Genomic DNA, 27,355 nt, shown 5'->3' on the forward strand with positions numbered 1-27,355 from the left:
TATTGGTGATTTTTTTCCATCAGATTGCTGATAAAATAAACACATTTAAAAATGTATTATTTTGGCTCCTATGCAGCATCATCTCACAAAGTGTCACGCCCACAACAATATCTGATTGGTAACATGTCACAGTTATAAACACTGAATAATCAAGGAGTAACTAACTGTTGTGGAGAGGAAGTATATAGTAGCCAAAATAAAGTACCTGAAAATTGTGCTTAAGAACTGTACTTGAGTAAATTGTACTTAAGTTTTTTTCCATAACTTGATGAATATCGGTCCCAAATTTCGTTTTTCAGTGTCCTTAATTTCTTATAATCGGTATCAACATCAGCCCTGAAAAAGCCATATCAGTGGACCCCTACCGCATAAGAGTGCAGGAGATTTATTTTGTCCCTGTCTCCTATCATTGATCTGACTGTTTATAATATGATTTGTCATATATGTATTAAATATTTACAGTTTAAAAAACGAAATAATAGCAAAAAATACAAATAATCATAAAGTGAAAGTACAATATCCCTTTGTTGAGTCTGTACTGATCACAGACACCATCTGTGATCAGACATGTGTATGCTGTTTCTGATATTTTATATCCCATGTATTATGTCTAAAGTACCACTCCCTGTCTGTCCTAGGTGGCCACGTTGCTCTGGTTAACCGCAGCTAAGATGTCTCATCGAAGTGGGCAAGAGGACCCAGAGCGGTACCTGTTCGTGGACCGGGCTGTGGTTTACAACCCAGCCACGCAGGCCGACTGGACGGCCAAGAAGCTGGTGTGGGTACCCTCAGAGCGCCATGGCTTTGAGGCAGCCAGCATCCGGGAGGAGCGCGGCGAGGAGGTGCTGGTGGAGCTGGCCGAGAACGGTAAGAAGGTGGTGATCAACAAGGATGACATCCAGAAGATGAACCCGCCCAAGTTCAGCAAAGTGGAAGACATGGCTGAGCTCACCTGCCTGAATGAGGCGTCTGTGCTGCACAACCTGAAGGACCGCTACTACTCGGGACTCATATATGTGAGTGACTTTGACCAAGACCCTTCAAAGATTGTCTGTTTTTCTTACTGTGTATACTTTCCACAGTGGGGAAAGATTAACCTCAAATCTCAAAGATCCCCTGGGTCTCACAGCTGTAGATTCAATTTCACCCCAAGCTATTATAATTGTGAAATGATCTTCAGTATTGTTGCTTGAATGCACACCAGTCTTAACTTTTAGCTGTCTTTTGCATTCTTATGTTAAAGTAAGATCTGATTTGTCAGTGTTTGTTTGGGAACAGAGAGGGCATTGAGCTTTTGGCTGTTCTGAAAGAATCCTGACCACACAGACACACACATATTTGCACACAGTATGAGTGACAGGTCTCGCTGGTCTTTTAAACATTGCCAGACTTTAACCGCCGCTGATTCTTCTCTCCTTAGTGCCTCTAGGATACAGATTGTTGCCTCCCATCGTGGTTTCCCTCTCACCTCAGCCAAAGGCAGGCCTCCTACATAAACACGACTGGTTTCAGTTTGTTTGTCCTCCTCTGTGCTTCTACTGGCAGGCCTTGTTTGATCACAGAGATGGCTTGACCTCTCTCTCTCTTCTGTGGCAGACCCACTGTGCAAAAATAAACAAATTTGGCCCAAAATATAGGTTACAAAGAAGGATTCTGTCACCTAAGGTTCATTCCGTTCCACAAGACCAACATTTTTAGATTTATAAATAAATGTAATTTATTAGAGTACTTTGGAAAAACTCCCTGGTCAAAAACATAATCCAAAACAAACACATTTAAATTTACCTGAGTATGGACAATGCATTGATTTTCTTGTCTAGTCTCTTAATTATATGTTACATTCTGAATTAATCAGAGTCAATGTCTGTAGTTATTTGTATTGTCGCATTGACACTGTCCCCATAATCCAATTTGACTACAGAAGGAGCTGCTCTGTGATGTTCTAGTTGTGATCTTGACCCATTTAGTGACATGTTTTCCAGGAATAGAATGTGGGTTGGCTATCATCTGAGAGACTCTGGTTCAGAGACTGCAGGGGCAATTGTTGCTCTCCCCATCACATCATGATAAAACATCATCACTGGCTCTTGACCCTTCAGCGAAGGTGTTATTATCAATTTCCCATATGCTTTGAATTGACATGCAAGTCCCCCGGTTCCCTCCTGGGTTCCTCTTCATTTTCTCTCTCATACCATGGTGTCATGGTTTCTACTTCTTCGTGGTTCAGAATTGGCTTTGGAGCTTGTTAATTTGCCCCATGGCCAAGAGAAATTGAAAACATGTGTCTGGCTGTTTTGGTTTTCTATCAGGAAGAGAATTTTCCCATTCAGCTCACTCTTAGAAGAAGAAACCCCCAACTTTTTCCAGTGTGTTTGACTTACCCCCCAAAGCTCAGCTACATCTACTGCAGACATAATATAATGCCTCCCCCAGGCTGTGTCCTTAGTTGGGGTGGATGCAAGGGAGGACTTCCCTGTCTGAATCATAGTGAGATCAGCATAGATCTGCTAAAGTCTGCTGCTCACCTACTTTTATGTAAATCTTTACGTTTTAACCGGTATGGTTTTACTGGGCATGCATACTACAGTCTGTAGTTCACTTCACTTTCAGATGTTCAAGTGGCTCCTCTGCTCTCAGTTACTTTGCAGTTAGGCACTTTTTTTAAATACAGATAGGTAAACTGGGTATTTTGAATCAAGATCCAACAAAAAATGATAACACAAAGATATATACCGCAATTCACAATACTGTAATAATGTAGGTTTTTTATTTTTGACATAGTAGCCCCTTTGACACCCAAAGTATGTGGAAATTTTAGCCCAAGGAACTACTTTCTTATGAAAATCAAAGGTTCCTTCATCTAGTTGTTTGCACTGAGGTCTAAACACCCACAAAGATTAGGGAAATGTTTAGCACTGCAAGCCAAACCCCCAAAGTTCCTGTACTTATGGCAAGTCAAGCATTGGGGCAGGGAGTTTTTGGGGTATCATATAATGTCCCAGGAACTTAATTTAGATCCTGGTACCTGTGGTGGAAACGCACAAAGTTCCTTCAAACGTTCCTCCAAAGGTTGCTCGTCCCTGGCTAATACTGACCAATGGCCACTTAAACATCCGTCAACATCTTAGTAATATTGGCAAAAGTGTGATCATGTTCTCTCTCTTTGCCTATATTCTTTCTGTGGATTGCGATCGCACACCTTTACTGTGCAGCAACTGCAACCTGAAGGCTACCTCTGCAGTTTTAGGCCTTTGTGTGGTAGCTATGATTGATTCCTCTCTCCCATGCCGGCTCCCACTGTGGCCCTTTGCCCATCTGACGGCTCCATCCGTGCGAAGTCAGTCAGCGTGTTTAGCCAACTCATTTATTGTAGCAGCTTGCTATCTGTGAGGTGGTGAGTCAGAGGCTAACCGCAGCACTACACACAAGGCTACACCACACTAGCGGGGCTACAAGCAGGCCTTTGTGTCGTTAGATAAGCCTCAGCTGTCAGAAAGCCTCAGCATTCTTCCATGGCAAAAAGATCGTCCGTCTGTCTGTCTCCCGCCGCCCACTTCAGCTCTGCTGCTGCCGCTCAGTGTCCGTCCTGTCTTCACCAACTCTTTCCCACACTCTCTCTCTGTGCCTCACTGCTCCTGGACAACAGTGACATGGACCCTATCTTTCTTTCATCTTGATCTTGACCTTATTAATTTTATGACATTTTGATTTTTTCTGTTATTCAAGTGCTATTTGTGTGCAAGCCAAACATGCCCCATTTTCCTAGTCAGATTTTGCTCTATTTTCTAATGCTGGATCTGCTGCAGGGCAACAGGTAAAGCAGCACAGAAAAAAAACGAATGCAAATAAAAGTGCACCGTCATGCTCCTTCCCATATCCCTGTGGAGACATGTGGATTAAAGTCACATGCAACCTTCAGTATCTGTTTTCTTTTCGTGTCACTATGATTTTGAAAAACATAACCATGAATTTGTGTATGAATTAGAAATAGAATACCGCTGATTCATGCTGCATTGTTAACATACTGCGGTATGATGGCCACCCTGCTCTAGAATTCAGCGAGCAAGAATTTCCAACTTATTAAAGCTGCAGAAAAGCAGGTGTGCTGCTGCTGTCGACGTTATTGGATACCATGCATCTCAGTGTATTGATCATATTTCAAAAGCCTCGTCGGAAGTATTCACAAGCTTTGTTATGAAATCACTAGAGCGAAGCGCTGTCAAGGGAATGGTCAAGGTCTCCTGTACTCCACACAGATCAATGGCACTGAGGCTGCCTCTGCACCCAGAGTGCCCTCTCCAACCTCTACAGTGGAGAAGGGCCTATCAACGTACTGTAGGCACGCTGCCTCACTGATCAGAGATGGCAGATGGGGTCGGCTGTTGTGTCTGCTGTTGGCTGTATGTTGCTCAGCTGTTACTAGGCCACGGCATCCCCTCCCCTGGATCTGATTACACAGTGGAAATATCACCTTCTCTTTCCTGGACGGGGCCAGACATGTCGGTTTGGCAGGCGGTGTTGAGTTAGCCGTATGCTCTGGGAGCAGGCAACAGCAGTAGTAAATGTTCTATATTCTGCAACGATCCTGCAAGATTTTTCACTATGAGTGCAACAACAAGCATGCAAAAATTATGTCTTGCTTTTTAATTTTTAAGGCATTTCTGTTCAATTGAACACAGAGATTGGTGGATAAAGAAAAGGACCTCTGACTTTAACTGTAGATAAATGCCAGACTCAACCTCAATTCAACCACTGGAGTTATTTTTAGAGATCAGATTGACTGACGCACCATTTCAGCTCTGTTCAAAACAAGACACTCTGTCCAGTTTTAACCAAATAAAATGCGCACATGAAGACATGAAGCAGCAAATTACAGTGCCCCCTTTAACCCCTCAGTGGCCTGGGTCCGTCCACCTACAGTCCAGGCATCTCTGTGCAGCCTCGCCAGCTGCCTCAGTGCAGAACCCTGTCGCAGAACAGAAGAGAACAGAACAGACCCCCTATTTATAGCAGCTCCAGTTTTCAGATAAGGGTGAATTAATTTTTCATTAGCCTCGCAAAGGAGAGTGGAGAGTTAGAATTTCAGCAGGCCCCTGTCTCTCTCCGTCTCTGAGCTCTCTCCTCTTCTCAGGTTGGGACCAATTTACTGCAAGGCTGAGAACACGGTTCACTGTTTGTTACACCTCAGCTTCTCAACTGGATTGGACCTAAGGGAGCCCCGTCAGCTGGATCATTGCACCACTCTTCATTTCTGTCAGCCTCCCTCGTCTTTGCCACCTTCTCTCTCCTACCCCTTTCTGCTTCTTGTTTATTTTATATCAGCAGTACAGAGCATCAGTTGCTCAATTCTGCTGACTGAGGGCCCAAACTGAGCTGTTACATAATGGCAACAGTCTTCTCTCTGGGACCTACTTTGTGAACCTATGGTTGCTGAGTCACTCGCAGCATGGTGCCTCATTTGCCCTTGGATGTAGTTTTAATTAAGAGATGTCACAATGGTTGATACTTTGATATGAAAAGACCCCTTTAGGACATAGGTTCTGTAAATATTACATGCCATATATGCTATTTATTGACAGCAGGAGCAACAGGAGAGAAGAGCAGAATGAACAGTTCTTGAAATAATTACAGCTCTTTAAAACAGGCTCAGTCATTTTATTACAGCCTCTGTGGAGAATTCCTGAACTTCATCTCAAAACATTAAACAGATCGTGCTAATTCTTTCTCTCCTATACTCCTGATTTTTTTTGTTTTGTAATGCAAGTGCTTCTTATAAACAAAAAGTAACTGCAGAGTGTACATGTGGTCCCAGAAGGAGAAAGAACAAACATTTCTGCCACACTGACCTTGAAGCCAGCAGGGAGCCAGCTTGATTGATAAACTTAATAACACAAAATAATGACAACTGACCCAACAAAATCCTATATTGATTCTACTAAATGGCTAAAATGTAATCATATCAGTTTGTATAGAATGTATTTTTGTATTTTTACATGAAAAAATTACTTGTATTTTAATTAGATACTTTTTGGTGTATTTGTGCCCATCTCTGATTGTCCATTAATACATTCTTAATTGGTTGCATTCTTCCATTAATCGATAAATATCATTACGTTTCACCATCCAGTGGGTTCAGCCCGAATGAACGAACAGTCCATTTTTACAAAATTGTTTCACTCGATCATAATGTATCATAAAGTATCAGGATTTAATTTTTTGATTATTGACATTTCTGAATCAGTGTTTCAAGAGAGAATCGCAATGCATTTAAGAACATATTTTTTTCCTCAACCTCTAACTACTATTTTATATCTAACAGTCTAACTGATCCAGTTTTAGTTCAGTACCTTCAATACCTTCAGTATTGTTATGACTCTCTTCCACTCTTAATGATTTAAGGTCCATATATATATATATATATATATATATGTATACATTTGCATGTAACTGTTAGTAGTTAAAGTTCATGTTTCTAAGTATGTACTGTATGTGGGTAGATAGTGAGGTAAGTAGAGGTCGGCATTGCCATGCCAGTGATCAAAGTCATACTACTGGAAGGCAGTTTTGTCTCTGTGTAGTCTACAGCAACATCTGCAGAATGAGAGACAGCCATTGCCCCACCAGGGCCTCTCACTCACTCCTGGCTGCCTCGCTGCCTGGTCGTTTCAGCCTGCAGCATAGCTGAGAAGTGTTCATACCACACACACTCTCTGGGGAGAAATCTTCGGGCTAATTACACAGCCAAATGCAACACCATAACTCAGAAAGTAGGCTAAACGTTTGCAGTGCAAGCTCATTGCTGCCACATGAGTCTTTATAATGTTCATACACTCTTTAGTGTAGCTCTGTGTTTGATTTAAAGTCTTAATAGCGCTCTCAGGGCATTGTGATGCTTCAGAAGACACAACAGTCTGTTTAGTGTTTCATTTACTCAGTCTGCCCTGTGTCTATCACTATGTTGCATGCCAGCTACAATGATGTAAGCTCCTAAAACGTGGGTAATGACAGCTCCTGCTACACTGACAGAATGCAGACCTGATGATTTAAAACACTAGGACTTGCCTGTTCCATTTTAATGTGAAGAACACTGATGTTTTACATTTTCTCTCTTCCAATTCTGGCTAGTGAGAGTTTATCTTGCCTGTTTCCAGCAGGATTTGAAAAACAGCCATGGCTTTGTTAATATGTTTTAACATTTCTTGAAAATAAAGTGATTCTGATGTTGAGCTGAAGCTTCTCTTTGTTCCTTACTGTGTAATCATTTCCCATGTTCATCTGTTTTGTATCTTTACAGACATACTCTGGCCTTTTCTGTGTGGTAATCAACCCCTACAAGAACCTGCCCATCTATTCAGAGAACATCATTGAGATGTACAGAGGGAAGAAGAGGCACGAGATGCCTCCGCACATCTATGCCATCTCTGAGTCAGCATACCGCTGCATGCTTCAAGGTATGACAGGCACTCGTTTTCCTCAAATTGACCTTTTAATTTTGTTTTTTATTAAGCTCTTTACTTTTAATTTGGTCTTCATTGACAGTGTGTTATGATGGTCGTCCACTGTGTGATTTTTAATTTTTCAAGATGACATTTCCTTGAGTTGTAGAAGTATTTTCGTCATCTCAAGGGAGATACAAATATATTTTGACTTTCAGTTTGAAAAATTGTGGGTTCTGGCAGCATCAGATGCAGTAACGCTGGAAACTGTTGTTTTTTATGCAAGTACGTGCACATTTGGCAGGGAGTTTAGCTCACTTGCAGGCAGCATGGGGTTTGGCTGCATAGCCCAGGAGATTAGTATGTGAAGAAAGTGTGTGAAGTGTGTGAAAGGTCATAAGGTCAGAGAGGATGTGACATCACCGATTATGTTGCAGAGGTTTGCTGTCATAAGGGGGGGGATCAAGTAGATGACTAACTATCTGGCAGATTTGTTACCGTGTCATGTCGTCAATTAGTTATTACATGGCAATAAGAGGCTGTTCAACACCATCGTCAACACTGTAAACACTAGGCAAAGCATCGAGGATTGGACTGGTTTCTTTTCTGAACAACTGCAACTTTTTTTCCAAGCATGCAAGTTCAAATTCAGACAGGTTCAATTCATAGTAATGATGTTATTTTGGGATAAATGTGTGCTGCCAAACATCCATACTTTGTGTTTGCTTCCCAAACTTTTAAAGAAAAATATAATGCAGAGACACTCTTAAAAAGTTTTGTTTTGTTTTGTTTCCTTATATTGAAATATTTTGTGTTTGAGTGTTTCTGAATTATTCAACAGCTCAACTAAAAGTACATTCTTCTTTGTGGATTTCTTATGATTTATTGTGTTGCAGTCTATTTGGTTATCTACAGTGTATCAGCATTATACTGCCAGCAGAGACAGACAACAGCCTCTCTCTCTGTTTAGAGGAAGTAGCGAGGGGTTTCTGAGCTGCTAATAGCGTTGGTGTTGAGAGGCTTGCCTGCTAGAACTGATGCCCTGTGACAAAGAGATATGTAGAAAAAGAGAGAGAGAGAGCAGGTTCAGCCAGCACCAGTCTTCAGGCTGTCATTAACAGATCTTGTAGAGTTGTTTTCATCTTGCAAAGCTGCTTCATGCCGTGAGCTGCAGCTGTTGCATGCTCAAAATGTTAGCTTGTTTACAGTTTATATTTTAGGTGCATGTCAAAGATAGTCCAAATTGTTTGAATGAATAAAGTCTTTAGGAGGAGAGTTGTGCAACTTAGTCTGCACCTTGCTGTGTATGCATTATCAAGATTTGAACATCTGAGCAAGTTGAAAAAGTAAAAGAGCCACAAGAAACAGGGACTGTGACCCACTTTGGGTCTGACGAATTGTTTTTGAATCTCTGATGTAGAAGAACCGCTGCGATAAGCAGAACCTTTATCACAGTCTATCAGTGTTTAGACAGCCTCAGCCTCTCTGCTGTGTGCTGTCAGTGTCAAACCGTGAAACAACAGCATTACTTTCTCCCTTTTGTTTTACATCCACAGGATTTGAGTCTATAAAAAGCATGTTTGCCAACTTTTCCCTTGCCTTTTATTATAATATTTGTCCCAACATACGTTAGCCTTGATGTGACATTGTCACTGATGTTCTGGTTGACCTCTGCAGCTGCAGCTGTAAAGCTCCAGGGTTTGTGTGTCTGACTGATGTGCTGGAGGCTCCCTGTCATTACACACCCTCAGGCTGTGTTCTGGGCTCTGGTCTAGGCGGGCTGGATCTCCACACAGCTGAGACTTTAACTGGAGCCCTGGGCTGAGCAGAGCCAGAATGTGGACCATTGATTTTTAATGTTTGGTTCTGGACCTTAAAGTGTGTATTATGTGAAGATCAGAGCTCCAAAGTCCTGGAGAACTGTATTTGTTAAGGAAAATATGGGGCTAATGTTTCCCAAACCTTTTTAACTCACTCCATTCCTGTTGGCATCCCTTTTGTTGCACTAACCATATGTTCCTCACACTAAATATAGCTTTATTCAGAACCACACACTCCACCCATACTATTATCACTATGCAAGATGTTTGTCTGGATATGAGACACCTCTCCTGTGCCACCATTCTTTACTCTTACCCCCTTATTCCCTGTCGGCGGTGTTCATTCTTTTGGACTGCTGTCCCTCAGAAGCGAGGGGAGAGGTGGGGGGCAAAGCAGCCCTTGGAATGAGGTCATTGCTGTCCCAGCTCTCCATACCATGCTGTGCTAAATTCTACAAGCTGAGTCATCGTCAAGTTGTCGCAATCGTCCGAGCAGCCCGTTACCCTCTGCTGGGTGAGCAGGGGTGCGTCACCATGGATACCTGAGTGTATCTGTGTGTGTGTGACCAAAATAACCTTCCCCTGGGATGTCTAACAGAGGTGTCACTTGGTGAGAGTGACAGTATTTAAAATGGCAGCAGTGAGGGGCTTTTATTTAATGTAATTCACTGAAATCTCCTTCAGTCGGTTTCTATTTCCTGTTCAGGATGAGGAAAGCTGTGCCTTTTAACGCTCCAAAGCTATTTAGAATCTCCTACTGGTTTATAATTGCTTTCTTTCTTCCCTCAATGACTACCCCTTTCTTTGCTTTACTCACTAGTTTGTTCAGACTACTTCTTTCTTTCTGTTTCTCTTTCTTTCGACCAGAATGTTCTGTCTTGGAAGACGCTGAAGAGGAAAATTCCCCACATCCTTGAAGGCATTTTGGTCGCCTTTCACTTAACATGAAAAATACAAACCGCAGCTCTGCTGGAAGCTTTGTGGTGGCTCAGTTTGCTTTGTTCCTTCCCTCTCCTGCTTTGATCAGGAAACACAGGAGGACAAGTGTGTGGAATGTCCACCTTCTCATCGCTCCTCCACGTCAGGGTGTAGCCAGGGTTGCCATGGTTAGGCCTCTGTTTAACTAACAACGCTGTGTCCCCATTTTCTCTTATTTCACCCCTCAAACAGTCAGACCACAAGGTTTGTGCCACATATTCAGATTCCTAGAGACTGTGTGCATGTATTTGTGTTTTCTTTCATTTTTTTCCCTCTTGTCTGGCTCATGCTGCTGTTTCTCAGGAAGACAGATAAAGCAGACTAACACCCAGGTGGCAACTGCATTATACAGTAGTGTTACTGCAGCTCAGCTTACTCAAGAAACCACAGGGCATCACCGGGCAGGTCCTTATTTTCTGAGGTGAATGCCACAGATTGCTCCTCTGTATGTATGCAATGTAGCAGTAGACCTCTCTTCAACAAAACATGTGAAACACTGCATATATGCATGTGTGTAAGTCAACATTAAATTGACAAACTATGGTTTGGATATTGGCAAATTAAATATCACAGTGGGATTTCTTTAGATTACTGCCAGTCTTGCAACTCCAGCCAATGGTCAAAGTTATGGCTGCTTCTTTCACTTTGAAGCAAATGTGTTGCGCGTGCAAGTTGTGCAACTCCAAGAATCTTAAGCCGCACAGATGGCACTGAATGGTAAAACATGTTCAGAAATAGCTGAACAAACCCCTACCTGTTTCAGGTGTTTTTATTTCTCACAGAAGGGTGTGGATAGGAGAATCTTCCGACATTGCTGCTGATGTGCTATACGTTTCATTTGTTAGAAGTGTGAGAAAGATGAATGGCAAGTTTTCCAGATGGTAGGTCCGAAATCTTGCACAGCTCCCACACCCGTCACACAGATGATACCAGGTGAAAATTAAGTTGAAGAGAACTTACGGAAGTTGCAAAAAAGAGACTGGAAAGAGGCTGGAAATGTGCGCTCACACAAGCAAAAAAGTGGGTTGAGCTACCCAGAAACAACATTGGTTCCCAACTACCAAGTATGAGTGATACTAAGAGCCACTGTCTGCTCATCAGCTGCCGTTTGGCAAAAGATAAAACTAAACTCATCCTCTACACTCCACCCCACATATCCCCAAATAGTATAAATGCCACGACAGAGAGAGAAACATTGTAATAACAATCATTCTACCCCACATGAACTACAGATCCTCTAGACATGACGTGTCTCTTATCCAGCAGCACAGAGGGGGGATATAGGAGGTGACACAACACTCAGAGAAGTGGAAAATGTCTTGGAACTCAGAGGCGAGAGGGAGGTCCATGCTGGGAGAGAGACGGAGAGAGACGAGGGTTCGTTGAAGGCCTTAATATTGAAGGGGGATAGTGGGGGAAAGGTCTGAGGAGGATAAAAGAGGGAAGAACCCTACAGACACGACACAGGATTGGTAGTGGAGATTTAAGCATAAAGAGGAGAGAGTAGAGGAGGAAAGAAAGCAAAGAAAAGCAGAGAATGAGGGAGTCAGGCAAAAGCAAGAGGGGGCAGAGGGGACAGAGTTATGGGGGAAACAGAGCAGAGGGTACAGGGGAAAGGCAGAGGGGGCGGCCAGCATTGTGCCTCACAATGGGGGCTTTGTGCAGTCTGAAGGGGGCTGGGACCAGGGTGTAGTGTGTGTGATTGTGTGTGTGTGTGTGTGTGTGTGTGTGTGTGTGTGTGTGTGTGTGTGTGTGTGTGTGAGGGTGCAGATAGGGAAGACTGGAGCCACAGAGCTCTCCCCTAAGAAATGAGGCCTCTTGTTGGGGCAGTGAGGACTGGAGAGGAGGCCTGGTGAAGGGCACACCCAGGGCCTGAGTGACAAGACAGGTGTGTGTGTGTGTGTGTGTGTGTGTGTGTGTGTGTGTGTGTGTGTGTGCGTGTGCGTGTGTGTGTGTGTGTCAGGGACTTTTTCCCGGTCTGTACTCACTACATGTTCAGGGGATGACTTTCAGACAAATGGGGAAGCCTGTTTAAACAGTATGTTTGCATGAGTGTACTGCAAACATTCTCTGTCTTACACACATACACACACAAGCACACGCACACGCAGACACATACTTCATACAAATACATACGGGCAGATGAGTCATAGATGACAGACAGCTGTTCATAAAGGATAAAATCATATTTCTGTTGGGGATCATACATCTTTTCTGATCTACTACTCCCCCCTGACACTTCTTCTATCTAGTCTCGATAGGGCGATGACTGGGAGGGCTGTTGTGTGTCAGTTGTCATGTATATGTACAGCATGTTACTGTTAAATGGAAAGAAGCCTGAATTCTCAGTTGACAATCAGTTGACAATTTTTTGGGATATTACAAGGTTCAAGGTTCGTTTTTTTTTTTGTTTTTTTAAATCCCTTGGATTTTAAAATGGTTGATGGATTGCAGAGGCTTGGCAGAAATCACAGAATAAGTATGAATGTTAAGAAGACTGTATCTATTTCACCCACAGCTATTGCGTTAATTATTTAGAGTATTGTATTTATTTCAGGACATAAAGGTGAAACTTGGGATGGGTATTTTAGGTCATTTCCCTATTCAAGTCTAAAAAAAAAAAAATAAGACAAACATTCAAGGGAAAATTTAGGAAGAATAAGCCACAGTCCACCTGTATATAAGCCAATCTTGTTGACTTTGCGTGTGTTTACACATGTGTAGTCAATAGTCAACACTCTTCACTGCCATGAAGCCAGGTGGTCTGTGTGACTGTCAGAGACATTCATAGAACTGAGAGACGATGATTTAAAGTCTCTGTCATGTATTCCCCTCGTTCTTGGTTGGTGCTGTCATGAGAGACACATAGCATTGATACCAGAAGCCTGAGTAGGACAGATAGGGTTACCTGACTGATGCTGGGACTGCCCTCTCTCTGACACCCACTGCAGGCCAGGGAGAGAAGCAGCTGGCTGACTGGTGCTTGAGCTTTTCAGTCACTGTGTTTAATGAGCAACTGATGACATATTTGTATTTATTAACACATTCACAAAACTCAGCCACATTTTTGAGGCAATTTTACTTTGTTTCACCTCAGCCTGTCGCTGCTTCCTAGTTGTATGACACAGTTTCCTTTTAGAGCTGCCACAACTAATTAATCAATTGATTAATTATTTTTCAAATGATAAATTAATCAGCAACTACAATAGTTTGATGATCAGTTTGAGTAATTTTTAAGAAATAATGTCAACATTCTCTAATTCCAGCTACTTCGATATTAATATTTTCTGGTTTCTTTACTCCTTTAAGGTGGTAAACTGAGTATCTTTGGGTTGTGGTCAAAACAAGACATTTGAGGATAAAATTTTGGGCTTTAGGAAACACTGATGAACATTTTTCCACCTTTTTCTGTTATTGGACAGACCAAACAACCAATCAATCAATCTAGAAACTAACAACACATTAATCGACAATGAAAACAATAGTCAGTTGCAGCCCTATTTCACTTGAATAAGTAATACAAATGTGACACTGTTGTCACATTTGATCCCTTTTTGATTTAGTTTATTTTATATTCTTTCTCTGACTCCACTAGATTCAGTTGTACGCGGCCACACAGTCTCACACTGATACAGTTGCCCCTGTGTGGCTGGACCCCTGCTCCCCCTTGTGTGTCTGGATTCCTGTGGGGCTACAGAGCTTAGCACTGCGATATTAGAGGTGCCAGCATAAACACACAGCACACGAAAACAGCCTTGTCCTGCTGGATTATGGCAGGCCTAGCCATCACAAAGAACCACTGTGGGCCAAACAAGCCGCCCGACGGCTGCCATCTGCAATCGATTACCTTGCCAAATACTCTCTGCCATATCTGCCACAACTGCTTTCTCTCCCCTTTCATTGGCCTTAAGGCAACACCCAACAGCACAAGGCTAATTTTACACCCTTGGAAAGCGTGCTGTTGTACCTGCCTATGTGTAAGACTTGTAGTGCAAACTGCTACTCAAGATATCCACTGTCTTTAGTGGATAACCCCGCCCAGAGAAGTGTGTAGAATTTATTGTTGGCCTTTGAGCAGCAGTGGTGATAATGTGTATTATGTTTCCATGGGACACTTAACAGGTAATCCATGTTGACAGTGTAAGACATTGACAATAAATGGACATGATGATGTGTGACAGCAGCAGGCGAGCTGGGAGTTGTCCATGATGCTTCATAGTAGCTGTTTCCAAACAGACGTGATGACAAAGTAGAGTGGAGTTCTGCTACTCTCCATTATAGTGCTTTCATTGCATTTTACAATAACACCTAAACTCTGCCAAAAGGAAGAGGTCACAGATTTTAATAAACTGATGACATATTTGCAATCTTCTTCCTGCAGTTTTGGGCCACACATAGGCAGGCATTGTGGATCACAGCATATCACACCTTGTGCTGTAGTAAAATATTGCCTCTGCTCACGTGTAGGAAGAGAGACAACTTATTTCGATTTATGACAAAATACAGAATTTTCATTTGGATCATCAGCTGGAAAAGAAGAGCTGTGAGGAACTTAGATGAACCTAGCCCACAGAGAAAGTAGTGGCATTGTTCCAGCAGCAACACTGAAAGATAAATCAAGTATTAATAGGGCAGTACTAGTAATAGTAATCGATATATCTTAGAAATCGCAGTATGGCTAAGTGCAATATTCAAATCTGCAATGGTAAAATGCGTCACAACATACCATTAAAAATGAAGCATTGTAGTGTTAAAGAGATGCCCCAGCCTACAAATCATTTTCCAGACATGAGAGAACATTATTGTTTGATAAGGACCCCAGCAAAAATCACATCAATAACATCATTGCAATATAATTTTTATTGCATATTGTTCAGCTGTAAGCAAAATGTAATTCAGAATCACTCTGTTCAGAATGTTTTAGACACATAAGATTAGAGGTTAGATGATGAGCATACAATTGTGTTGATTTGGAGTAGTTATTGATTATGAGTTTATGACTGGAATGTAATTAAAAAAAAAATTGTATAGCCAGTCTAAATAACAACAGTCTGAATCGTTACAGAGTATATCAGAAGCAGAGGATAGACCATGCACCCCGTCACTTTTGTGGGAAATGAGAACATAAGTACGTCTCTGTGTTGTTGTGTTTGCTATTTTGAAGCTGTTGGTACTTTGTCTGGCATCATGACCACTGTGCTCAGTGGACCAAAACGTACAGTACGCCTCACTGTTGCCATGTGTCACTCTTCTCCATGTACTACTCTGTGTCACTTATGCGTATTGCTAGTCCTCTACAGCAAGCACAAGCTACAGGTAGTACAACTACTCAAACTGCATGAAACTCTCAGTCCCACCCTCACCAGATGTTACAGTCCCACTCACTGACTCCTGACTGGGAATTTGAGCCATGGATACCAATTCCACTGTGCTACTCATATGTTGTCTCTCTGCTATGCTGCCATATAGCCGGCACATATATTCAGGCCAACAGACATGAAGTACGGTTAATGCAGGGGAATAGACATATTGGATTTCAAAGACTCTTCTAATTATTCCAAGAATGTTTACCACACCAGTCCAGCACCTCTCCATGAAAAACACGTGGGACCTGGTCCTCTACACCCCTCTCTCTATCTCTTTCTCTTTATTATTGCTCTATCTATCTCGATACCCCTCTTTTCCCCTCCCAGGATTTTCTCATTTCACCCCTCTGTCAGAAACATTTGAAAAATGTGCTTTGTGGGACTTGAAAAGGGAAAGACTCCAAAAGCCTGTCTGAATGCTCTCTGTGGAGCTCAGCTCAGACAGTATAACACAAGCCTTACGAGCCAAACACAAGCCCACAGGACATGTGGCTTAGAAGCTGAGTGTAACAAGCAAGAGACTCTAACAGCCATATGTGTTTAACACTTCTCTTAAATATACTGTTTAATCTATTACATTCCATTTCTCTTACCAAAGTTGGCCATCATCAACTCGCAATTTAAACATGAAGTACTTGAAACAGAACATATTTAACCTAATTAACCTAACTCTTGTCTCCAGTCTTTTTTTGTCTTTGTACAAATAAAAGAATAGTTTCGGGGGAACAAAGAAAATGCTTGTGTCATGTACAACATGTGGGAAACATATCAGCTCATGTATGGATCTAAAGCCAGCAGCCAGTTAGCACAAAGACTACCAGCACTTCTAGTGCTCACTAATTAGCATGGTATCTATTGTTTGTAGAAATTGTCCAGAAACTGAAGTATGATGAAAAAATGCACAATTTTACGAGGTGTTTCTGTTTCTCGGCTGGGAGCAGTTGCCATGCAACCAACTGAGGCTCCAGGAAAGTTACTGCAACCAGCCAAAAAATAGTCCAGCACATAACCCCCTTAAAACCCCCACTGTCATGATCTGTCCGTCTGTTTAACAGACAGAAATGAAAGATATTGATTTTCTCCTCTGACTCAAAAAGTGAATAATTGTATCAAAAGATCATATAATCTCCCATGCTTTTCCTTTAAAGTGGCCCCAAAGCCAACCATCTAATAAAGACAGAGAGACACTGCTAACCCATGGAGCCCTCGCTGTAAATCAAATTAATTTATCTGTGTGCAAGTGCGTCAGTATGTGTGTATGGACTTAATTTTCATGAAGATTCAAAGTGATGGCACAGATGAGATTTTTGAGCTGAGTCAATTTTTCTTGGCTTCAAGCAAAGTGAAGTGGGAGTGCTCAAGTGTTTTATTAGGATCAGGTGATGCAGTATTTGGTATGAAATCACTGTGTTTCTGTAGTTTTTTTCTCTTTTTACTACAAAACATTCGATTTTTTTGTATTGCTATTAAGGCAGAGTATCTAATGGGTTACATTAAATGAATGCTGCTACTGATAATCGTGTCCAATACTTTTGTAGTTAAGCATTAATGAGCCATAAATCACCACTGTAGTCTGCAGTTTATATACTGTATCTAAACACTAATTTCCCATCTCGCTGTAATCCTTTACTTGTTATCAAAATGCAGGTTCACATGTTTAAACCAAAGCTGAGGAGTGTTGACATGCATTAAACAGCTTAACATGCTTCAAGTGAGAAAACTCAAGGTGTAAATGATGACAATAGCCTCTTCTCCACCTTTGCATGTGTGTGTGTTTAATGTATCTCTACCCTCACACACTCACTCAGGTGCTCCCTCACACACTGCTGTCATTTCCTCAAGGGTGGGAACATTCACTAACCCATGATGACAATCTATTTCTGTCTGTGATCTCAGCTGCCAACTGTCATCACTATCCTGAAACTGAATCAGAAGTACTGAAACACACTTAGGATTTCATCTGCAAGTATGTCAGCAGGCGACACGATGGTATTTATAGCTTTTTCTGACTCCCATTTGCCATTGTGATCTTTCCTTCTGCTATCACCATTTTCCCTTGTTCATTCTCCTATCTGGTCCCTTCCCACCACACCCTTTTCTCCTCTTCTCACCAGCCTGGGAAGTATTCGCTTGTGCCAGATGCACAGGGGAACATCCTGTGACTGGCAGTGGGATCAAGTACGATCTCCACCCGTTTGTTCATTTGCTGATGGCGTAAAAATGACGCATCTCCCCTGTATAGTCTGCTTCTGACCTCTCTGTTACTGATTTGCACAGAGGGGGGTGTTTTATTTGTGGCTGATGATGAAACACACAAGCTAATAACCATAAAAACAGACATACCCCAACAATTTGCCCCTTAATGTCACCTCTGTTGGACCACCAGCTTGCTGAAAACAACGCCTGCTCCACACCCAAGAGGCCCCAGTGCTTGTAGGGAGGGAAACCAGGGGCATCAGAATTCCAGCACACAAACACACACACACACACACACACACACACACACAGATTGGTACACGCAAATGGCCAGTCAGCTCAGGGGGGCTGTCTGCCCCTCTGTTCGTAGGCTCATGAATGCCCATGAATGCCTCACTGACAGCTGGTTCAACAGCATTACAGTGAATAAAGCAGCAGTTGAGCTGTTAAGTCACTCAGTGGTTACAACCGTATACTGTATGTACAGAGAAGTGCATTGTAGTGACTCAGTAGAGTTTGATCTGTGAGCCAAAATGTTAGTTTGTTATCCTTAGCTGATATCATGAATTATTAAACTGCTGACTTTGGTGCAAGTTGCTACAGATGTCATTTTTGTGCTCATTAGAGACAGGGACTGGTAGTCTTGTGACTGCTGTAATGAGAGATTTTACAACTCATGTATTTCTCATCTTTTAGCCTTACATGTAAAACACTCACTGTGGTGGTAAAAGATGTGGAAATTGAGGAAGCAGGGTGGCTTTATCAAAGATGCTATTGAGGTGCGTTATGAGAACTGTAAGCAGCGTCATTTTTTGCATCTTAGCAAAAACAAAACAAAAATGTTTACTAAGTGTTGTGTGGGAAGGGCCGGGTGGAGTGGGAGCATAGCCGCTGCTCAGCTGATGAGAGCCGGCCAGCTCCGGAGGAGAGAGTCGGGTGCAGAGCCTGATCTTCTGGAGGAGTAAACAGCCATAGGCACATCAGATTCTGCTCTGACCCAGAGCCATTTTCCAATGGGAGGAGAACTCAAAGATTACTTTTAAACTTTTGGGATTAAAAAGTGGATTTATCCTCACTCCTGTTTATCAACCTGACTGCAGCAACAATCCACAGAGGTGACTACCAGTGTCGGGTGTTTATGTTCTGTAATGTCGACTGGAGCCGGAGGGTAAATGTTACTTTACCTCATGAACATAACAACGAGTAACAACTGGAGTCTCTGGTGAATGCTGATTTATTGATTAATGATTAAACCGAACCACACACAGTTTTAGGTTTTTTTTATTAGTTTTATTCACATTAAATGTAGTCGCATTCACGGACTTCCTTCCTTACTTCATACCAGATAGCGACAGGCTACGAAATGAAATGCATTGTTGTGTAACAATGTAAGTAAACAACTCAACAAAATATACAACAAAGGTTTAGTTGTTTTTAGATATTTTAATGCAGGCTTCTTATATATCTTTAGCAATACAAAAGCAGGACGCCTTCACAGTGAGACTTGTTTTAATTGCTTTATGCTAGAGATATCCTCCAAGTTTGTAAATTGGCCACTCATAGACACCAAGTACTGGATGTAAGAATTAAATGCATCCTGTGATCATTCAGGGTACTTCACTGTCTGCTTGTAGCCAGGCTTCTCCTTTGCTCTATTCCACACAGTAGTTGACATGACTATTAATATAACCTTAATCACTATTCGAGGATTCATATTGCTTCGAAGTCTGTTTATCTCATCAAAACTTAAGCTGGAGGATGTAGTCTATAACTCATCTTCAGCTCTCAACTTAACTGTGTTTAATTTGCGTGTTATCATAATTGTCCAGAAGCTTAGAAGTGACAGTTAAACACTGCAGGTACCCACAGACCAGAACACTTTCCAGATCACGCTGACTGTTTGCTACTTCCACTGTCTGGGAATGTGAATGAGCTCTGTCTCACTGATACACACACACACGCACACAAACACACACACACACACACACACACACACACACACACACACACACACACACACACACACACACACACACACACACACACACACACACAAGGCTTTGTTCCTAAGGTTTTAAGAAGCTCTGGACTGTGTTCTGTCTTTGCTTTAGGCCTTTATGAGTAAGCAGGCTGCCATTTTTATATTACCTCCGCACTAATACAATCACCATATTCTACTAGGACGAGGGAGTTGTGTGTGCACGACTGTGTGTGTTTGTGTGTAGATCTCACCACATTTAAAAGCAGTTTATGAGAGAGCAGCTCACTGGCAATCACTCAGGATTTCTTACATGTGTGAAGTGGTTCCCATGGCACTAGAAGTTTCACTGTGTGCAGTTGCATTTTACAACTTCTTTTATGAAGCAAATTGTGAGAGCTCGTGCTGTAGTGTGGAAAAAATGTGTTACATCCAGTTGCAAAGACCCTCAAAAGGTTGAAAATCACATTTCCAATCACAAGCCAACTTCCATTTTTGTTTTTTGTAGCTGCTTGTTACTAATCAGAAAATTATGATTTTGCTCCTTTAATTGGCAAGAAAACTCCTTTAAATGTGTTTTGAAAAGTAGGTGGTCAGTCAGTTCCTCTATACATAAATAAATCAAGGGGCAGGGACTGGTATAATTTCTTACTGTAAGTTAACTCTGCCAGTGTTTTCACAAGATTAAGGAGAATACGTGAATTCAATCATGGATTGTTTGACAGCTAACTGATTCACATGCGCAGAGCTACAATTAAAACAGTTCGCAACAATTTGAGGGCAATTTGTGGGCTCGACTTTTTCTCAAACTGCATTGAACTGGAGCCATATTGCTGAGGACCATTGACAACAAATGGACGTAATTATGATCCTTGTGCCAAGAATGTGTGTGAACACTACGGTTTGGTTTGAGCGTGGTGTGTGGAGAATGTTTTAGGTGGTCATGGTCAGGAGTCCTCCAAACTTTTCAGTCTGGAGCTGAGATGAGAAATTGTGTTCCACGCTCAGACGCTTGCTCAATCCATTTTGAACCACAGCTTAAATGATGAGGTCATTATTTTTTGCACATTTTTGCGCATTAAATATAACCTGTAGTTCACATTACTTCTGACAAGTTTCAAACCGTAGTGATACCACCACATAGACTCTTCTACTCTCCAAATTAGTTTTTTTTTTCTCCGATGAACAAAACATAACACCCCTGTTCCATCGTGCCAGTTTACTGGCTCATTCTTTTATGAATCAATTCGGCATTGTTGCTACCTCCGCTGCTGAGGCGGTGTCTTCATACCTTTAACACAGAACAGCGAGGTGGAATAATGGCGTAACATATCCACCTTGAACAGGCTGTGTTAAAGGGGCTATAGATTATTCAACATGTTTCCCCACCTTCCAGTATATTGTCTTAATCTCTTGGCCTCAAAATGTGTTTTATTTACTAAGAACAAGGAGCTCCATATAAGGAAGGGGGGAACAGTTTACAGTAGATTACATGTATGGGTATGAAAACAGAACAATAAATAGAGTTACAGCCTGGAGAGGCGTACCGAGGCTGTACAAGGTTAAATGAGGTCGATAATAAGGGGTTATGATAACGATTGGGGCTTTTGTTGAGATGGAGGGAGAGGGGGGAACGCTCTGGAATGTGAGGAATGAGGGTTTGTTTAATCCTCGTGGGGGATAAATTATTAGCAGCAAAAGGAACCCTGCTGTGCAAGACAGGCCCGTCTCCTACCTATCATGGGAGTCTAAAGTGAGATCATGTGTATCGGTTTTCGAGACAGACACTACGCAGTTGTTTAAATTGATTGAAATGATAGGTGAAATTTACATCAACTTCAGGAAATTGGTGTCACTGTGGAGCTGGAAATGGCTGCTACATCAGTTGAAAGTGTTGTTTTTGTAGAACTGCCTGCTCTCAGTCTTGAACATGGAGTAGAAGTGAAGCATTTCACCCTTCAGTGAACCATGCTATGACACTGCTGCAATACTGATTGGCCTGAAAGCTGCCTTTTCCTGTGCTGTCATTTAGATTCACATTTAGCTCGTATCCAAACAGAGACTGAACTGTGGTCTAACCTAAAAGCTGATGAATGAACGGGCCAACTTTATTTCCATCTCCTGTTAACATTACCTAAATGACTGGCTGTGAGTTGTTGTGGTGGAAATAACAGTGCAGCTAAAACTTCTGATGAGGTGTTCAAATTAAAAACATCTGTTGATGTGGAAAAGTGATTTTGTCGTCAGTACTCTTTAGTGGTCTGAGTAATCTGGCTTTGCACCATTCATGGGGGGAAAAGGGGAAATGAGAGCAACAGAGGGAAAGAGGAAACACAAAGGGGGTAAAGATTTAGTGAGGCAGTAATGAGCTACTGGAAGGGAAGAGCACATGCAGTTTGATTGGTCCACCTACGCCGAGCCAGCATGGCATCCTGGGTAAATATGACCCAGCAGTTAGTTGCCGTGGTGATCGAGGAAGCAGCAGCTGCCAAGGTGGGAGCACGGACCAGATGGATGCACGCACACACCCACTCAAACAACACAGGCCAAGTTAGACAGTTCAAAGGGAATTTTCGGAAAAAGATCCATCACAAAAAGTTTAAAAGCAGAGCAAGACAAAGTTTAAGAAATAAAGTCAAAACAAAGAATACATCTTTATAATTGCCAGGCTGTCAAAAGTTCACAAGATCTGAAAATCTACTCCGAACAATAACATATTATTCAATAAACTGTATACAAAAGTTGTTGATGTCAGACATTTCTTAAAAGTAAGGACTTTGCTGCATTTCTTTGTCTTTTATGACATTTAAGTCTTTGGGTTTTGGACTGTTGGTTGGACAAAAGAAGATTGATCTGTGGGAAGTTGTCAAAATGTTTTGATTTTGTAGACTAAAGTTGGTTGGTTAATGGATATTGAAAATAATCTTTAGTTGCAGCCCTTTGGCAGTTGTCTGACATTACACGGATTGCGCTCCACTTGATAACTAAGTTTGTGTTTTAGATGGAAGAGAATGCTTTTACAAAACTTGCCATTGGTTCTGGTGAGTGAAGTCAGTATCTACTTTATGTTGTCTGACTTTACAGAACAATAGAATCATAATAGTAAGTAGTATAATATAATATAAAGTAGGTGGTCGATTAAAGCTATGCTTGTCTGTCGTGCAGAGAGCTCAGAGGTGGAGGTGATGGATGTCCGCAGAAGAATATGAGGTCAATGAAAGATATAAAAAGGGTATCAGAAGTAAGCTGGGTAAATAGATGTCTGATGGGCAGCAAATTAAGTGAGTGTGGCTCTAATGGATGTTCAACGGTGTGTGTGTGTGTGTGTGTGTGTGTGTGTGTGTTTGCTGACCCTTTATTTTCTTGATCAGACTTTTGTGAGATTCCTTTGGATGGCAAAGGAATGAAAGGTGGGCTGTGTACATGTAATTTATCCACATACACTCCCAAACATCCCAACCTCACTTTCGTAGGTCCATCTGTTTTTTCATCAGTGATCAGATCAGTCAGTGAGGGTCAGCTGAGGTCATCTTATCTCCCACACTGAACAGAGATTTTTTTTATAATGATGATATAATGATAATGACACAGGTACACATAGAAATGTCTTATATAAATATGACACATTTTTCTGAATTTTCTTTTCTTTTGTTGCTCAGTTTTTGTCCATATAGCTATGCTATCTGTTAGTGCTCATGCTGCTACAATTCCAAACAAATGACTGCTGCTGCTGCTGCCAGAGGGACAAAACATTGTTCTTGTACACCAGAGGAAACGCTTATCTGTCACATGGTGTTTATTAAGGCACCAGAACAACACTTTAGGTAACTGTATGGGCATTTGTGCAGTTGTTGGCAATTGTCGGACTCTTGGGAGGACCAGAGTGACGTAGGGTGAACCTTTTTTTTTTGTATCTGGAGATGCAGAGGATTACAAGCAAGTGCTAATTTCAGAGACGTGAGGTCACACATGCAAACTGGTTCTCCTTTTAATCATGTAAAGCTGTTCGGTGAGTGTGTATTTGGTTTTCATATTCACGATAGCTTACACAGTGTTGCGTGCGTCAGTCCAGTGAGGCTGGAGATGTGATGTCTTGTAAAAATCAACATAAGGTGCATCTGATTAGCATCAGGTTTATGTAGATGTGGCTGTGAAACACGCACAGGAAGAGTAATCAAACTTTGACCCGTGTCTCGAAGGCTGCCTCATCATCAAGGGAGAGTGGGCCGGTTAAAGTGAGCGGCTCATTCATCATTCCCACTGTTACAGTAACGTCCAACACAAGTGTGCATACATTTGCTGGTACATTCATCATTTTTTTGATGAGAAAAAGCAGACTCTTGCTGGAAGGAGAAAAGAGCACCCCATTTAATGATGCGACGTCTCCAGGTGCAAACACACACACACGTACAGCCAAACTCATTTGTCACCTGAGGGAAGTTTACGCTTTAGCGCAAGAACAAAAGGTCATACTTTGGTGAAAGATAACACCTTAAAGACTGTCTTAACTGTCTGTGAAAACTGACACACAACAAGATGTGGGTGAATGGGTTAGAGGAGGCAATTATCCCCACAGTGGGTGGCTAATATTATCCATTAGAGGATCTGACTGATCATGGTCTTTAGCTGCACTGGCTAAAGAGAACTACATCAGAGAATTTTGAACAATTCCCTTAGCAATGCAGCTCACAGTTGTGTGAGATGTGAGTGTATATGGGTAGCCCCTGTCCTTTCAGTTTTATTAAGTTTAGGAGTTTGAAGTTGTTCCCAAATTTGTCTTTCTCAGGAAATGAAAAATCTCCTTACTTCCTGCAACAGTTGAGGAGGAGGACTCACATTGTGACTGGCACAAGACGTATTACTTTAAGATCATTATCAAAGCTGTTGTTGTCTCTGTTCCTCAATTAAGTCTTATGTGGAACCCAAAAGACCTAATTGCATCTCAGCTCAAGGAGCCCATTTGCACACACAACCTGAGATAACATGCCACCATGATGATGTCCACAGAGCTGCTCCCTCCTGTATGCCGCTCACCTCAGATGTTTTAGGCTCTGGCCTGTGTTTTTGACCCATGAGACAAGGTCATTTCAGCTATGTCGTCTATCCACTAAAGGGTGCAGTGACGTCAGGGTCCATTTTCACACAGTACACAAGGAGACAGTTTTGGGATTTGAAGTCATGCCTGTAGGTTTCAGGTATCAGATGACTCTTGATATATGGAAAAAGTGAGTTTAGTGAACAGTTTTGCATGTTTGTAGTTGTCGCTGGTGTCAGAAGATGTGTTGAATGATATCTCTATGATGAAAATAATAAAAATGTTGTTTGATAATTAATAGTGTTAAATAACATCCAGTTTATAATAAATTGAGAAGATAGCTCAAACTTGATGGATGGTGTCGATGAAGGGGTTATTGCGGTCATCTTAGTTACTGGGGTACATAAGACAAAATATTTGGGAACCACTGCTCTACAGGACCTTAAAACACTTTGCCTGATAATTTGGGGCAGTAAAACCTGCTATTTTTAGCTGATCCATCTCTATATGAAAGAAATATGCTACATACATGTTCACAAGTGGGTATAATAAATTAGGGCATGCTGTGATGGTGACAGTTTCTGTTAGCTGATAACTGGTCAGTTCCCTCTTGGTTCTGGTCTTTGTAGTATTTTTCAATGCACAGCAGAGCCTTCAAAGTTGAGGGGTCACACACTTCAGTGAGCATAGATAATCCTGTCATCTGGTCCTTGGTCTGAATTCCTCTGTGATGAAAGGTGTTAGAGCTTTGGTTACCAGTCTGGGTGTCAGTTTATTGCCATTACACAGCATGGCTCTGCAGGGAAGTCTGGATGAAGGAGGCTGAGGAATGGGCTGTTGGCTGTAAAATGTGCTCTTGACACACACACGCACACACACACACACACACACACACACACACACACTGGATTTATGTGACTTTGGTGTCCATGGAGCAATATTTCAGTGTTTCCTGTTATTCTCTGAAGCATTCAATGTCAGTTATGTTCATTTTACCATACTGTCTGATCTCTGGTTAAATTGCATTGCATTTGACCACATGAGGTAGTTTTAATGAAGGGTCAGACCAGGGAGAGGATAAAAAGATGCTGACTGTGTTTTTTCGTTTTTTTTTTCAACAGATCGTGAGGACCAATCAATCCTTTGCACGTAAGTACTGCAACTCTTTACTCCCTGTTAATCCTCCCCGTTTCCTCTGCTCTCCTGAGGTCATTTCTCTGTTGGTTCTGTTCATAAAGCAGCTTGATGGGCTGGAAAATGAAACTGTCAAGATGAAGATTATATTGTACAGCTGCACCTTTATAGGGTTGTTTCATATGAAGGCAGGGTCTTTATATTATAGAAAATATTTATATATACCTTACAGTGAGGAAGAGGAAATAAGCATCGTAATTGTATTGTGTTACATACAATGAGAGTAATTTATATGGATCATCACTTCTGAAGTACTTGGTTGTTTTGTCTCTGTGAAGTAATGTAACCCTGAGTCAGTTGGCCAGCTCCCATCATCCTGCTGTTTTATTTAAAGATTGGTTTCAAATAGCTTTTTGCGGACGATGGGTTGTGCAGCAGCTCTACCCAGTACTAAGGGAATTATGAGTGCGGTTTGGTGCCCTGCCTTCATCCCCTTTGGCAGAGAGTAATTAAGTGCCACACTCTTTCAGTGTGGCTTGAGTTTAGCTGCCAATGGCTGGGCAGGAGTTGTTGCATAATCTGTCCTAAGTTCTCAAAACAACACCCCCTGTTGGTGACAGTGGAGACATATAAGCAGTGTTACCCCAAGGAGGTAGGTCACCCATTCTTGAGAAGCTGCTTCATCACAGTCCAGATATCTATATATTGATTTTAGTACAAAAGACATCGGTTGGAAGTGTATAATAATATTAATTGAAAAAGAAATAGAGAAGGACTTTTGCTGATCCATCAACATACAGTAAAGCATCTTGAAAAGTAATCATAGGCCCATAAAAATGGAGGAAAGAAGTAGAGATGTCACAGTATGAAGAAAAACGGACCCTCTCATTTGAATTTCCCAAAACAATCTGAACATAATGCTGAAAGTCAGAATGAGGGAATGGATTTTCAGACCTTTCAGAAAAGCACCACATGGTGTTAATACAGCTTCAAATGCTAGTCCTCAACCAAAGACAATTAACCCTGGAGAAACACTGATTTGAAAAAAATCACAGGTTATCTCACTATGTTGTGCAGGCCAGCTCACAACCTGTGTTTATACAGGTCGGACTCTATTTAGTCTGCATGAACTTTGCAACAACCAATTTTAATCAGGTTAAAATGCCACAAGCCTATTTAGCATAGCATATAATTATAAGGTCTTGTGTAGTTATGTGGTTTAGCTGTGATGAGTTATGAATAACATCAACAACAGTACTTATTCATATATGGTACTTATATGAATGATCCACACTTAACCTGTGTAAAGTGTCTTCAGAGGGTGAAGGAAGTCACTGCAGTCAGCTGTCAACTCCCAGGTCACGCATGTCTATATGATGTATCCTAAAGAACAGGAGTTCAGGGAGCGCCCC

At 41.7% G+C, this 27,355-nt stretch overlaps 1 protein-coding gene across 4 annotated transcripts in view; it reads left to right on the forward strand.

The window, feature by feature from the left end:
• The window catches only part of LOC311267691 (myosin-10), a 56,850-nt gene that overhangs the window by 1,199 nt on the left and 28,296 nt on the right, over positions 1-27,355 (forward strand). For all 4 annotated transcript variants that reach the window (XM_084370886.1, XM_084370888.1, XM_084370887.1 and 1 more), the window contains exons 2-4: positions 639-1,016; positions 7,295-7,451; positions 25,931-25,958. In XM_084370886.1, coding sequence (XP_084227012.1) covers positions 672-1,016; positions 7,295-7,451; positions 25,931-25,958 — 530 coding nt within the window. In that variant the 5' untranslated portion in view covers positions 639-671. The remainder of the gene's footprint in view (positions 1-638; positions 1,017-7,294; positions 7,452-25,930; positions 25,959-27,355) is intronic.

Source organism: Pagrus pagrus, assembly GCF_965226575.1.
Source record: "Pagrus pagrus genome assembly, chromosome: 13".
In the NCBI taxonomy this organism is placed as follows: Eukaryota; Metazoa; Chordata; class Actinopteri; order Spariformes; family Sparidae; genus Pagrus; species Pagrus pagrus.